The sequence below is a fragment of the Podarcis erhardii genome, assembly GCF_964252035.2.
Source record: "Podarcis erhardii genome assembly, chromosome: 12".
Classification (NCBI taxonomy): Eukaryota; Metazoa; Chordata; class Lepidosauria; order Squamata; family Lacertidae; genus Podarcis; species Podarcis erhardii.
In genome coordinates this window covers 37,523,310-37,538,710 of record NC_138513.1, presented here as the reverse complement: position 1 = coordinate 37,538,710, position 15,401 = coordinate 37,523,310, and the positions used below count along the sequence as shown (strand labels likewise).

Below are 15,401 nucleotides of genomic sequence, written 5' to 3'. Positions count from 1 at the left end.
GCATCAATATGTCTTTTTTTTTTGCTGTGCTATACTTGCAAGGCTCCTGCATTATTGCTGTGCTTATTAAAGCATTAAACAGCTGCTGCTTCGTTTGTAATTTCTGGAAATGCGTTTTTGTATGGATGTTTGTGCTAATGGGAAGCTTCAAACCTTGATGTGTATTCTCACTTTAAATATACTTCATGTATGACAAAACTCAGAGAAGGCTTTTTTAAAAATAACAAGAACTGTGGTGTTAGGGAGTTGCAGATTGATATAGGCCAGATACTCTGTGCCCGAAAATTCAGCTTCGTTTTTCTTTGATATCTTTTAAGCGGTGAAACAGCTTTCAAAAACATGACGGTTCCCTATGGATGGGCGAAAAGACCGATGCTGCAGCGGATTGCCCACATGCACCAAGACATTCCTATCACTGTGATTTATGGAGCACGATCGTGCATAGATGGCAATTCGGGGACCACCATCCAGTCTCTGCGACCAAATTCATATGTGAAAACGATAGTAAGTGGGGCATTCTAGACGCCGTGTTTGCCATTAGGAATTTACCTGCTCCTCTCGTCTTTCAGTGACAGCTGTAGGATTGTAAGATCGCAGCGTAAAATTAAAACCCAAAATGAAAAATGAAATTTCCCTTTACAACGCTTTGCCAGCATTACTGTAAGACTTCCCTACCTTTCATGCATAAATGCAAAATGTAATATGTGTCCTTTAGATTGATTCAGAACTTCGTTTCCCCTGCTGCAGAGAATCCGTGGTTACAGTAATGCCGGCTAAACTCCTCTTGCTGAACAGATAAGGGTGAAGAGCATTTCTGCCCTTGACCCTTTAACACTTGCAAATCTTTCGGGTTTGGGAAGAGCCATTTCTGCAAGTTAGGCTACTACACTTACACAGATACACCTTGCCACAGCCAGCGGCAAACATCAAAAATGTGAATGCTGCCTCAAGAATATTATTCTATCCATCTTCAGCAATGATTGCCATAGGAAAAACCCAATAAATCTAAAACTAATTTATCCCCGCCCCCAATCTATTTTTTTGCATAGTACGTGTAAGAAACACCCCTGAAGAGTAACACAACTTTTGCATTTCCTTTTTAAAAGTGATTTTTGCCTACGTCAAATTACTCTTACAGCTTCAGTTGCTGTTTGGGGCAAACTAGTTTAAGCACTTGTGATTGTGGGGGGTGGGGGCAGGGAGATCATAAACAAGAATACCATCATCTTGTTTCTAAAATTTATTTAAATGAAGTTTGTTTATTTAAAAGTGTCTCCTGTGTACTGAGTTTTGCACAAAAATAGAGAGAATAGAGCCTTTGCCTGCTGCACTACAATCTAAAGAAAATGTTGAGTCAAGTTGAGAGAAAAGAGAAAATTGGGGTGGAAGGAAGGAATTAAGCATTTTGCGTTTTAGTATTCCTGTCACAAATTCCTCCTACATCCTGTTTGGTTTTGTTGACTTTATCAGCTGGAGACAGAATTCAAGTTGAAATTAAAATTACGTGCGTGAACAGTGACTTGGTTCCTTATCATTACGCTGGTGCAAATTTTCAGCAGTGTGCTGGTATCCCAAACTGGAAAAGGGGGATGATAGTGGCTTGCTTTCCTCAGAACCTTAAAAAGTTATGGCTCTACAGAGCCACCTGTGTCAAAGCAAGCGTGAACTGGATAATATTTGGATCTTTTACAGTGGGGCTGCAAGTAAAAGCAGAAACCCTTGACCTGAGTTTTTGCCCATGCTGTTGTAAAAATGTGGATTTTGGGAGAGGATATATTTTCGTAGGCGATCGCCAACGAAGCCGTTCTAAGAGTAAAGTCACTGATAGACGTAAGTAGCTTAAATCAATTTACTTCAGTGGATCTGTTCTGAGTACAGTCGTACCTCAGAAGTCGAACGGAATCCGTTCCGAAAGTCCGTTCGACTTCCAAAACGTTTGGAAACCAAAGTGCAGCTTCTGATTGGCTGCAGAAAGTTCCTGCAGCCAATCGGAAGCCGCAGAAGCCCCGTTGGATGTTTGGGTTCCAAAGAATGTTCGCAAACCGGAACACTCACTTCCGGGTTTGTGGCGTTTGGGAGCCGAAACATCTGAGTTCCGGGGTGTTCGGGATCCAAGGTACGAGTGTATGACTTAGTTGACATCACCTTAAATTTAATCACTTCGTTGGCTAGGAAAAGCTCTTTTTCTTGCAAGTACCTTAAATTGATTCCCCCTCCCCTTCTCCTCTTCCATAGGCTATCCTTGGTGCTGGTCATTATGTGTATGCTGATCAACCTGAAGACTTCAACCAGAAAATAAAAGAGATCTGCAATTCTGTGGACTGACAGCATTCTCTTCTTTGCAAAAGCCAGACACAATTGCAATTAAAAGCAATACTTTGCAGTATATTATAAAAGATAAGGAATACAGAGGTTTAGCAAGCAAACACAGATTTTGCTTGCACCACGCACCACACCTTTCAAAACGTTTGCACAATTTAAACCATGCAGTGCCTTTTGCTGGGATGGGGAGAGAAAACATTGTACATTTTAGTTGGATGCTGTTCCTTATATATTTAGATAAGGTGTTTGTCTCTCTATATACATATGCTAAACATATTTTAAAACTGGATTTTAATTTTTTTTTTTAAGAATGTAGAGCTTTTAAAATGGTGTTCTACACATACAGCGAGCGTTTCAACATTCTTAATAATAATATACGTAGCAAAATTGCAGTTTGCCTACTTCAGCATTCAGAACCCATACATTGTAGCTTCTCAGTTTTTCATTGTGATAGGAAGGATTTGCATAGGATATCTTCACATTTTATTGTACCTTATGAAGTGGACTTTGCCAAAATAATTAACAACGATGAACACCCAGGAAAAGAACAAACGTAGGAAAAGTTAGGGAAAGACTCAAGTAGTTATATTGGAACCTTTGTTCGCTGCAGTAACTGTTGTTCTTGGGTCTTTGGTTTCCTAGGGGAGCTGCAGTTTGTGGGATGCTAATATTGCTAATGCTTATGCTTTTAAAGAGACAATGTAGAATCCAGTGGATCTGAAGACTAATTGCCTTCACACAACCTGTTCATTTGGTGATAAGATTATTGCAAGATCTACTTCGGAACTGATTCTCATGTTTGTACAAGTTGGGATAGAATTCCATGTTTAATTAGTCCTTGGATAAAGTGGTCTCAAAGTGTGAATATGCTTTTTCTTATAAACTATTGGAATTTTGAGCCAGTCTGACTGGAAAATGCCTAACAGTCAAAAACCCAGGTATCCTGTAAGAAGAAGGTGTTTTAGATTAAATAAGACAGATGAATCAAGAAACCTAATCTTACCTCAAAATGTTTTTATTAAAATACTTGATTTTATGCAGTGTTTTTAATAAGAGCTTATTTAGGCTCTGGTTCTTTACAGAACTGTATGTTTTTAGGTACTTGGTTAATAATAAGATAAGCTGGGGGGTTTTGGTCAACTTTACAGCAATGGAATGCTTGTAAACCAAACTGTCTGCACAATAACTTATTGGTTAGCTTTTGAATGTTGGAATAACTACTGAATCTTCAATCTTTCTTACATAAAGTTTTTGAACCAGTCTGAAATGATGCTTGAAAATCAGTTATTTTGCTATCCCTTAAAGATATAATCTTGGGTTGTGTTAGAGTAATGGACCTTGTTTTTCGGTCTATAAGACACACTTTTTCCCTCCTAAAAAGTAAGGGGAAATGTGTGTGTGTGCGTCTTATGGAGCGAATGCAGGCTGCACAGCTATCCCAGAAGCCAGAACAGCAAAAGGGATCGCTGCTTTCACTGCACAGCAATCCCTCTAGGAGCAATCCCTCTGGACAGCAATCCCTCTGGAAGCTGTTCTGGCTTCTGGGATTCAGAATAATTTTTTTCTTGTTTTCCTCCTCCAAAAATTAGGTGCATCTTATGGTCTGATAATACGGGACTTCCCTGTTGCTATGATAAACTCAGTCACCGCAACTCCTTGATCACAGTGTGAAATTGATGCTGAGTATTCTCACCATTGAACAGTCCAGTTGACTTAAATCAGTAACGCAGAACCTTGCTTTTATTTTAAGTGCATTTCTCAAGTTAAGGAGTTGCGTAGTTAACGGAGAACTCTGAGGACTCTGTGGTGATCAGCAGTTGTACATTTCCAGCTGCTTCCCTAAATGCTGGCTAAGCCAAAAATAGGCAGCGTGCTTTTGAACAAATATCATTTATTATGTTATACAGGCATAATGTCTGACACTCCACATGACAGGTTATACAGTGGTACCTCTGATTAAGAACTTAATTCGTTCCAGAGGTCCATTCTTAACCTGAAACTGCTCTTAACCTGAGGTACCACTTTAGCTAATGAGGCCTCCTGCTGCCGCCGTGCTGCCGGAGCACGATTTTGTTCTCATCCTGAAGCAAAGTTCTTAACCTGAGGTACTATTTCTGGGTTAGTGGAATCTGTAACCTGAAGTGTATGTAACCTGAAGCGTCTGTAACCCGAGGTACCACTATATCTAGTTGTGTTTCTCCACTGATGGAAGGCTGTTTGACTCAGCAGAGGCTTCCTTGTTTGGCTAGGAGGAAGAGGTTTGTTGGGTCCCCCCGAAAAAAAATTACCCTTCTCTTGCAAAAAAACGAACAACATGCACTATGGACACCTCTGTCCCCTTTAGCAATAGCTAAACAGCAGGTACAATATCCTAGCGCTGTAGTAGAAGCCATTGTGTCCATGGGAATTACTGTTTTAAACAAGGCAGATTGTCTGTTCTTTGTGGGACTGGGATCGAGGGAACCAGGGTTCAAATTATTTTTTGGCATACCACCCTCCATCCGTAGAGCTCAGGGCAGTTCACAACATAAAATGGCAATATAAAACCCACAAAATAGGTAATAAAATCAAGAACAGCAACAAACTGTTGCCCCCTGGCAACACATTTAAAAGGGCATCGGATGTCAAATCAGCCCAAGGCCTGGTGGAAGAGAACGTTATTGCCTGGCGCCTAAAAATGTACAGTGGTGCCCCGCAAGGCGAATGCCTCGCAAGATGGAAAACCCGCTAAACGAAAGGGTTTTCCGTTTTGGTGGTGCTTCGCAAAACGAATTTCCTATGGGCTTGCTTCGCAAGATGAAAATGTCTTGCGAGTTCCTGCGGTTTTTTTTTCCTCCCCCCCCCCCTTTTTCTAAGCTGCTAAACCGCTTATCTGCTTATCCGATAAGCCGCTAAAAGCCGGTAATAGCGCTAAGCCGTCAATGGGCTTGCTTCGCAAGACAAAAAAACCGCTAGACGAAGAGACACGCGGAACGGATTCTTTTTGTCTTGCGAGGCACCACTGTATTGCCTGGCGCCTAAAAATGTATAATGGAGGCCCCAGCCAAACCTCCCCGGGGAGACCATTCCACAGACGGAGAGCCACTACAGACAATCCCAGCACTTGGCTCTTAGGTGAGACTGACTGGCCCATCTCACAATGAGGTTGTGAGGATAACAGTACAGTGGTACCTCAAGGTTAAGTACTTAATTCATTCCGGCGGTCCAAACTTAACCTGAAACTCTTCTTAACCTGAAGCACCACTTTAGCTAATGGGGCCTCCTGCTGCCACTGTGCAGCCAGAGCACGATTTCTGTTCTCATCCTGAAGCAAAGTTCTTAACCTGAAGCACTATTTCTGGGTTAGCGGAGTCTGTAACCTGAAGCGTATGTAACCCGAGGTACCACTGTAAAGAAGATGAGGAGAGCCAGTGCTATTTTTTTTCTAGAATAAGAGGTGCCAGAACTCACCATGTTCTCTTATAACAGCAATGGTGCCCACCTGAGAGGTGCTGGAACTGAATTCCAGTGAGATCTGGCTGAAGAATCCCTGAGGAAAAGCCATGTACGTCACTTTGAGTTCTGTGGAGGAAAGGTGGGATAGAAATGCCGTAAGCAAACAAAATTAGGATTGCTATCTGCTTATGGGCTGCATTTTATAGTCGTCATGACAATCGGCAGTGAATTCCACACCCACCGTCCGTAGTAGCCTCTTTCAGGGATGATAGCAAGGGTGTAGCTGTCAGCATCGCCCTTGAGCCAGTGTACCAACTGGACTCATGCACTACAGCCCCGACTGGGCTAGGCGAGCTGGGTAGCACTGCCAGAGACCTCCTTTCCCACAGGAACAGGTCACAGTGCTGTGGACTCACAGCTTGGAGCTGAGAGCACCGGATTCACTGTCTCAATAATACAGTCGTTGCGCAGCAGCGTTTTGCAGAGTCTTGCAGAGTATAAACCACTTGGAGAGCAGCTCTGTAAAGTATCCTCCTTTTATTCTATAACTACAGCTATGATACAAACTATATACAGAGCTAAATATTCTGAGCATAAATCAATGCTATACTCTGAGTGCCTGCAGCTGCTCTTAGCAGCAATCTTATCTATAAACACGATCTCTTGCACTCTCTCTCCGACACACTGACTGACTCTCTCTCACACACAGAGACTAACTCACTTGACTAATTAAGTAGAGAGCAGTACATTGCTCCTCCTCTCTGTAGAGTCAGCAGAGACCTCAGGAGATTCTTGGATATGGGAGGGGTGAAATCTCCTCAGTAGCAGGGTAGCTGGAGCCATGCTTAGCCCTTCCTTTGGAAACTGATTGTCAGGTACTGGTGTGGTTGCTATAGAGCAAACAGGCAAGACTCCGACCTGTCTTTTCCAGGCTTTATTATTAGTGCAAACTATTTACAGAGATGCGGGTGGCGCTGTGGTCTAAACCACTGAGCCTAGGGCTTGCTGATCAGAAGGTCGGCGGTTCGAATCTCCGTGACGGGGTGAGCTCCCGTTGCTCGGTCCCAGCTCCTGCCCACCTAGCAGTTCGAAAGCACACAGTGCAAGTAGATAAATAGGTACCGCTCCGGCGGGAAGGTAAATGGCATTTCTGTGCGCTGCTCTGGTTCGCCAGAAGTGGCTTAGTCATGCTGGCCACTTGACCTGGAAGCTGTACGCTGGCTCCCTCGGCCAATAAAGTGAGATGAGCGCCGCAACCCCAGAGTCGTCCGCAACTGGACCTAATGGTCAGGGGTCCCTTTACCTTTATTTACAGTGAAGAGTGTCGCAAGTTCATGTCTGGCTCACTCGCTAGCAGAATCTGGGAGTGGGCAGTCCTTATGCCTCCTCCAGCATAACAGTTGCGTGACCCCCAACCTTCTCCTCCCTTCCCTTCGCCTAAACCTACTGCACAGAATGGGCGCTGGCAAAGGGTACTTCCCTCCCCTCCGGTTTGCTCAGGCTCAGTGTTGAGGCTCTCCCTAGCATCCCCAGCTCCCACGACTTCCTCTCCACTGAAGGTGGGGTTTCCCTCCTCGCCAGAGGAGGAATTGCTTTGCAAGATTTTCGGAGGTTCCCTATAACACAACTGCCCTTCCACCTCTCGCCTCTGAGCTGATGGCGGTTCCCTGACACTGATCCTCCACTTCTGTTCATCTCCCAAGGCCATTTTGACCTAGCCACACTTATTTTTTGTATCTGGAGAAAATGAGTGGAAAGGAAGAATTGCTTATAGGCTATAGTAGCGTTATGAGGCAAGCAAAGCTTTGCAGTACCATGTCGGCCTCCTTACGGTCACTGCGCCAAATCAGGCCCTTTTCACAATAGTTGCTATGTTACAGCAATGGGTCCCAAATGTTAACATCATATCTGCACTGCCCAGAAGCAAGTGGAGATAATTACTGTTCCGCCAGGCATTCCCAGCTGGATGAATGCATCTTTGCCACGAGTATGTTCTGTTTTTGTATGGGTTTTTGTATGTGTTAACTCTTTATTATAGGATGAGATTAAATAAATATATGAACAACAACAAAATAAATAGGAATCCCCCCCCCAAAAAAAATGAGGAACAGAAGGATTGAATTGATGAGAAAAGAGAGTGATTTTATATATATATATATATATATATATATATATATATATATATATATATATATATATTTGTTGTTGTTGTTTAATCATTTAGTCGTGTCCGACTCTTCGTGACCCCATGGACCAGAGCACGCCAGGCACTCCTGTCTTCCACTGCCTCCTGCAGCTTGGTCAAACTCATGCTGGTAGCTTCGAGAACACTATCCAACCATCTCGTCCTCTGTGGTCCCCTTCTGCTTGTGCCCTCCATCTTTCCCAACATCAGGGTCTTTTCTAGGGAGTCTTCTCTTCTCATGAGGTGGCCAAAGTATTGGAGCCTCAGCTTTAGGATCTGTCCTTCCAGTGAGCACTCAGGGCTGATTTCCTTAAGAATGGAGAGGTTTGATCTTCTTGCAGTCCATGGGACTCTCAAGAGTCTCCTCCAGCACCATAATTCAAAAGCATCAGTTCTTTGGCGATCAGCCTTCTTTATGGTCCAGCTTTCACTTCTCATTTCCACTCACTTCCATACATCACTAATATCTATCTATCTATCTATCTATCTATCTATCTATCTATCCATATACGAATGAGAGAGGTTTTATTTCCACAGATTTATAGGTTTAGCTGGATGTTGCAAGCCAGCTGTGGCATGCTGTGTGTGCATCAGATTAAAAAGCTATGGCCTGTCACAGGAAAGACTCCCCCTGCTGCTGCCACCAGCAACATTCAGTGTAAACCAGCTTCCTTCCTCTAAAGTCACAGGAGACTCACCATGTTTCAAAGAGATGTGTGAACACTAATCTCCTCTTTCCCCTCCTCAGAGCATCTCTCCTCTCCACTTTTTCCGGCTAAAGCTGTGAACAAGAAATGACAGGGAAAGTTAATGGTTTTTTTCCTGCCACTTGTGGGTGAATCGGAGAAACCTACATGTCTTGCCAGAGTAGTTACCGCTGAAGAAAAAAGGAAGGCATGGAGATAATCACTTCAGAGACACAGCGATGGTTTGGGGTTTTGTTCTTAAGAGGCAAAACACACACAAATGTTTTGCATTTCTGCAGTTCTGCTTGCAGATTCCAGCTGCATTTCGAATACTTTTCAAAACAAAGTGCCATAGGAATGTTTGGCATTAATAAATGGAACTGAACATATTGTTGATTGATTAATTTCCTTCAAAATGTATTAGCTGTCCTCTGATGAGCGTTTCACTGCTAATTCTGTGTGCTGCAGAGTACAGTATGAGCACTGAGTGAACAACTTGGCTCTCCGCACTCCAAAAATAAATAAATAAATTTTTACTTTTTCTAACTTTATGGATTACTTGCCAAACAGTATTGGGTAGGGTTTCAATGATCTTGATGAGGGAGCAGGGGACTGTCAGTTCCAAAACCGGAGATACTTCCTCTCCTCTATTTTGCATGAATTGGCTTTAATAATAATAATAATAATAATAATATCCTTATGACCTCACCAGCATTCTAGTGTGCATTTCTAATGTACATTGGTATGTGCAGCTTTGCCTGATCTTTGGCAAGCACTTTTTCCGAATGTAAGGCATTTCAATGTTATTTTCTGTAATATAGGCAGTTATGCAGGTTTCCCCTGTTATATGTTTTGTGCACCTTGTTTTTGTTGGAGAACTGCATCGGAACATTTGGAGAAGAGCAGTTTTCAAAATGTAGCTGTGATTTGGGGTTTGCATATTGTTTTGGGAACCGCAGATTAGGAAGACTCAAACTGAACTGATACTTGAGTTCCAAAATAAAGGGTGGTGGTGGTTTGAATCTCTCTTGTAAGACTCAGTTTCCTAGTACTCAATTAAATAAGTAAATTGGTTGCTACTTGTCCATTTTCCATATGAATATTAGGAGATATTATTATTATTATTAATTAAATTTGTATACCACCCCTCATCTTTGGATCTCAGGGTGGTTCACAACATAAAATTACACACACACACACACACACACACAAATGACACACACACAAACACTGTGTGTGTGTAATTTTATATGTTTATGTGTAAATGTGTGTGTGTGTGTAATTATATGCAGGAATATGCAGCTGGTCCATACAGGGATCGAACCTGCAACCTTGGTGTTATCAGCACCATGGTCTAACCAACAGAGCTACACAAAGCCTAAGACTTGCCGATCAGAAGGTTGGCGGTTCAAATCCCCGCAACGGGGTGAGCTCCCGTTGCTCAGTCCCAGCTCCTGCCAACCTAGCAGTTCAAAAGCACGTCAAAGTGCAAGTAGATAAATAGGTACCGCTCCGGCGGGAAGGTAAACGGCGTTTCCATGCGCTGCTCTGGTTCGCCAGAAGCGGCTTAGTCATGCTGGCCACATGACCTGGAAGCTGTACGCCGGCTCCCTCGGCCAGTAAAGCGAGATGAGCGCCGCAACCCCAGAGTCGTCCGCGACTGGACCTAATGGTCAGGGGTCCCTTTACATTTAATGGGGGACCATCTCTGGCCAAATTCATCTCAAAAGTGATTCAAAGGGAATGTGCATTTATTTCATTCTTTTACACTTAACCATTGAGCTTGGAATGGATTCATAAGTCACATTCTCGTGCTAATTTGTCAGCCACATCAGTTGTGTCAAGCCCAGCACAGAGTAGAGATTCTGAAGCACTACGCAAATCCAAAGTATCAAACAGTTCTGCTTATAAATGATTAGCATATAGGGAGCTGGCTCAGTCAGTGCAGCATATCACTCTTAATCTCAAGGGTCGTGGGTTCTAGCCCCATGTTGGGCAAAGCCATTTCCGACCTGGGAGGAGAGGGGGTTGCGGGCTAATCCCTCCCCCCCCCTTGCTCGCGGGGGCTGGCGCTTTGCCCCCGCGAGAACAGGGAGGCGGGGCCTAGCCTATTTAAGGCCAGGCACGCCCGGGGACCGCCCTCTTTCACCTTGCCAGCCGAGCGGTTTTCCCATCCCACCCACCCTTTAAGCTTAGCTAGCTATGACCTTGCTATGGACTTCGGTTGGTCGCCGCAAGGGGCCTGGTAGGATTTTTTCCAATTTGGCGCACTTCTAGCCTTTTGGTTTTTTTGCCTACCTCGTAGCAAACGTCACAACTTTCACGGTATTGGCAGTTAGGCATTGGCAGGGGTTAATTGTTATGCAAATGAATGGGGGGGGAAGGAAGCGTCATCACCTTCCCCCAATGGAAAGGGTAGTCCGGTAGAGGACTCCGGGGGGCGTTGCCTTGTCCGAAACCTAGGGAGGTAAGGGCCGCCGGCACGCCCCTGAGCGGTGACACCCGTGGGATCCTAGTTGGCGTACTTCAGCAGGACTCACACGGCTTCAGGATAACCCCTTCCCGGTCTCCATACCGGGTAGTTGATAGGAGCCAATGCCTAAGGCCAATACCTCGCACGATTCTGCCACCTGAGGCAGCTTCTTCAGCCCACCTCATGGGTGGACCGGCCCTGCCTAGCAGGCTTTGGAGAGCCTTCGAGCAAGGCACCTTTTGAGGGCTCTCTCTCCCTGAGCAAGTCTGCCCCCTTGCTGCCTTTAGCATCTCCTCCTTGCTACCGCCTCCTTCTTGCCAGGCCAAGCGCTGCTTTTCCTCACCGCCAACACTGACTAGACCTATGCCAGGCCTGAACAAGCAGGCAGGTTGCCATGGTGAAGAAGAGGAGATGGTCCAAATGGCTATTGTTGGGGGGGGGCATCTGCTGGCTTGCGGGTCCTTGGCAGATGCCCATCCATGCTGACCCCTGGTGCCAGCCCTGCCCTATAGTAGCATTAAAAACAAAAAACCTTTGACAGGCAGCATACAAAGCCAATTGGTTTTCTATTTGTTCCTCAGTCCAGGGCTTAAAGCATACGCTGCACTCCACAATGACTCTGAAGCCCAAGCGTAAACAGGAGGCTTAGCCATGTTGGCACCTGCAACATTGCGGCCTTTCAGTTCTGAATCTGTCCCACGACTTTTAAAAACGCACACTTTCTGTGCACAAACAAAAGGCTCGGCAAGGCAACTCAGTAGGTCCCTTTATAGCCCCTGCTACTTCAGCTTGTTAGACTTTTATTTCCCACACCCCCATAAATATTTATATTGCCGTTGGGGTTGGGTGAATAAAAATGTTGACTCACAGAGGTGGCTGCATATCCCATATATATATAGAGAGAGTTTTTTTCCAGTAATTTATTGTCTTAAACATGAAAGTTATTTTTAAAGACCTTTTAGAATCTAATAAGTGCTGCTTATTGATCTGGAGCCACAACACGCATGCACACCGGCCATACTCATTTCAGGATCACATTGCTGCAATTTCGCCTAGTGCTCGATTCATTCTGTTAAGTTGTGGGCGAACATAGCAGACGACACAGCGATTTCTCCAGAGCAGCTCTTTATTTGTAAGCTGGACAGAACTGAACAGCAAACAGCTCAGCCGGCCTGCTTTTATAGGCAGCCGGCTGTCAACATTGTAGCAACAACACCCCAGGGTTTCCCACCTAAAATAACTAACATGGACCTGAGTGAAAAGTATCTACAGTACAGTATCCCCCTGCTGGCCCAGGGTGAGAACTTCAGTACATAACACATTCTAAAACAATGCATTATGTGGCTTTGTTGGGTCAAGGCTGCCATTCCCAGGCAAGGCCAGCAGGTGGGGGGACCATCTCTCGCTAAGCCTCTCCAGCCTGTCATAATTCTACTTGCTTTCTTTCTCTTTTCTACCAGAGCCAAGGAGGAGGAAGTGATCCCTTTGTTTGCAGACAGTCTTATTGAAAAGCAACAACAACAACAACAAAAACCACTACCCATATTTGCTATTATCACAAATAATCACCATCCAATGACTCCATGAGAAGGACACTTTATAAAAAGGCTGCCATTATTACTGTCGAGTTTGCCTTGGGCTTTTGTGAAAAGATCAAGCCACGTCAGCAGTTTTTGCTTAGAGCAAGATGTCATTTATTTATTCTTGCTGGCATCGCTCAGTAGTCTCGGCCCCCACTGCTTGCCGACTCCTTGCATTCAATCCGGGTTCCTACCATTTATTTATTTCTGCTTTTGCACTGAAAGCGAAATCTTAAATATGTAGGCAGGCAGCTGATGATAATCTCCAGGAGAAAGAGGCTATTTCAGCCATGTTCCCTCCAACTGCAAAACAGATGTAGCTGGAGGCTGTGCACCTGGTCCTTCAGGGTCACAGTTACCCCATTCAGGACCATGTCCTCCCCAAGCTCAGTGGCGGGGGAACTAGGGACATTCCGGGATCAAATCAGAAGCTAGGGTGGCTTTTGTAATTCCGGGACTATCTCTGGAAAAAAGCAGCGAGCCTTGAAGGGTACGGACTAGAGTGTGGTTTCATCGTAAGAATGGTTTGTAAGCCGCGTTGAGAGCTTCTTGGCTCTTTAGAACAGGGAGAAGTATTAGAAACGCATAAAAACAAATGGGTTGTCGCAGCCATGGAGGGAGGCTCAGCTAAAGAAGATCCAAAATGGCGGGTGGGCGCCACACCCTTTGATAGGAGCTGCCGCATGCTGTCCTCTGAAGCTCCCTACCCTGTCTTGTTTGCAAAGCTTTTTAAAATCAATCTCACCGAAAGAGTGAGAGAGTAGAGGAGCGTAATGATTTATTAATAACAAACGATCAACTGCAGAATTTCTTTTTTGTCTTTCTCATTTAGGCAATTTGTTCCAATCCTTAATGGCCCGTGTTCCTTATTAGGCACGTTGCAGGAAGAACGGCTGCGAATCTCTAGAGCCATAATTTCCACAATGACCTATATAAGTAGGGCTTTTGAGAATATACGCCGTGGTTTTGTTTTCTCATATATAAGCAGAAAAGATCTGTTCTCATGTTATATTTGTATTTGTGGGCTGGAGTACGGTTTAGGGGTTTTTGTCAGGGAGCGTACTGTTTATTAGTGTGTATACATTAGTAGTATTCATTGTTTTGATGATTATTATTATTGTTATGCTTTTTATTAACTTTTCATTGCAGCACGCACGCACACAACACTTAAAAAACAAACAAAAAACAAACAAACCACAAAACAAATGACAAACATACAGCCATAAATCTGAAAGTTGTTACATATGGACTTATGTTACCCTATTTCCTCTTTCCGATTCTTATTCTATTCTAATAGACTTCCTTCCTCCTCAAAGCGGTTCTGGTTTCGTGTCTGATAAACTGTTTCTTTCTCGTTTCATCATTTCTACCCTTTTCCATATACTATGCTTGTAGGCCATAATTTGTCTTGCAAAAAGTACTCAAAGCAAGTCCAGGTTTTGATTTGGGGGCACTGTTTTTTTTAAAGTAATCTCTATACACTCCCCACCCTTTTTGAAATTTTTGGTTAGACTGCCTAACCAATTGTTTTGATTACTTTTATTATGTACAGTGGTACCTCGGGTTAAGTACTTAATTCATTCCGGAGATCCGTTCTTAACCTGAAACTGTTCTTAACCTGAAGCACCACTTTAGCTAATGGTGCTGCTGCACTGTCGGAGCACGATTTCTGTTCTCATCCTGAAGCAAAGTTCTTAACCCGAGGTACTATTTCTGGGTTAGCGGAGTCTGTAACCTGAAGCGTATGTAACCCGAAGCATATGATGCAACCCGAGGTATTTTGTGCTTTGTATATCGTAACTTTGTGTTGTGAACTGTTCTGAGACCTACTAGTATAGGGTCGTAAAATAAATAAATAAATAAATAAATAAATAAATAAATAAATAAATAAATAGTTTTCCACCTGCTTTCTCCTCTGGCTCCAAGGGAATGCAGCCCTTTTTCTGGGAGATGTTCCCCACCGCCGAGCTAAAAGAAGAACGCGGCCCCTTGCGCATGAAGAGATGATGCGAGCGAGCGAGGGCGGCAGAGATGGAAAATGGCAGCATGCCCTCGCGATTAACTTCCTGCGCAAACGTCTAATAAGAGAACGATTTGACTTTCAATAATAGATGAATGAACAAAAGATCAGAAGATGGTGATCTAAGTGGCCCGGGATGTCTAATGCGAAGTCTTCGTGATGAAGAGGCGCCCCCCCCCCCCCTTTGCATCCTTGCCCTCTGTTTCAAAAGGCCCGGCTAAGTGGGGTGCATCTTGCGCATGGCTGCAAAGGGTAAAGCATGACTTTGCAGCGCTCCCCCTTCGGAGTCACCCATTGGCACAGATACCATCATCAATTCCGCATCTTCCTGAAAATGTACTTTTAAGCACCTTAATTGCATTTCAGAGATAACCCTACCGGCAAAGTGACAGGAAGAGAAGCCATAGAGAGCGGCTCAGCGGTCAGGCTCTTTGTTTTAAATCAATCAAACATCTGCGGCTAATGCAGCTTTGGGCTGCTCCTCAGGAAGCATTAGGCCTATTAGTCTGGGACTGGCAGGAACACAGAATAAATATATTTATGGACAGCGTACGTGGGCATTAGTGCCAGAGAGCAAATGCAGCAGGAGGAGGAGGAGGAGGCAGGGGAATGTGGTCAGCACTTCTGCTCAGAAGAGGATTCTGCAAGGCCCAGCATCCTTATGCCACCCTCACAGAGCTTGTATTTCAGCTTATTTAGG

The 15,401-nt window shown here is 44.2% G+C and overlaps 2 protein-coding genes across 4 annotated transcripts in view; one reads left to right on the top strand and one right to left on the bottom strand.

Moving 5' to 3' along the window:
* ABHD5 (abhydrolase domain containing 5, lysophosphatidic acid acyltransferase) overlaps window positions 1-3,589 on the top strand; it is a 29,338-nt gene extending 25,749 nt beyond the window's left edge. The window contains exons 6-7 of the mRNA XM_081833803.1: window positions 318-504; window positions 2,236-3,589. Coding sequence (XP_081689929.1) covers window positions 318-504; window positions 2,236-2,325 — 277 coding nt within the window. The 3' untranslated portion in view covers window positions 2,326-3,589. The remainder of the gene's footprint in view (window positions 1-317; window positions 505-2,235) is intronic.
* Window positions 3,590-8,192: 4,603 nt separating this feature from the next.
* The window catches only part of LOC309325722 (uncharacterized protein), a 107,055-nt gene continuing 99,846 nt past the window's right edge, over window positions 8,193-15,401 (bottom strand). For 2 of the 3 annotated variants that reach the window (XM_081834022.1, XM_081834023.1), the window contains 2 exons: window positions 14,585-14,759; window positions 8,193-8,723 (listed from right to left, as the gene is read on the bottom strand). In XM_081834022.1, coding sequence (XP_081690148.1) covers window positions 8,647-8,723; window positions 14,585-14,759 — 252 coding nt within the window. In that variant the 3' untranslated portion in view covers window positions 8,193-8,646. The remainder of the gene's footprint in view (window positions 8,724-14,584; window positions 14,760-15,401) is intronic. The other variant, XR_014149906.1, reaches the window with a different exon arrangement.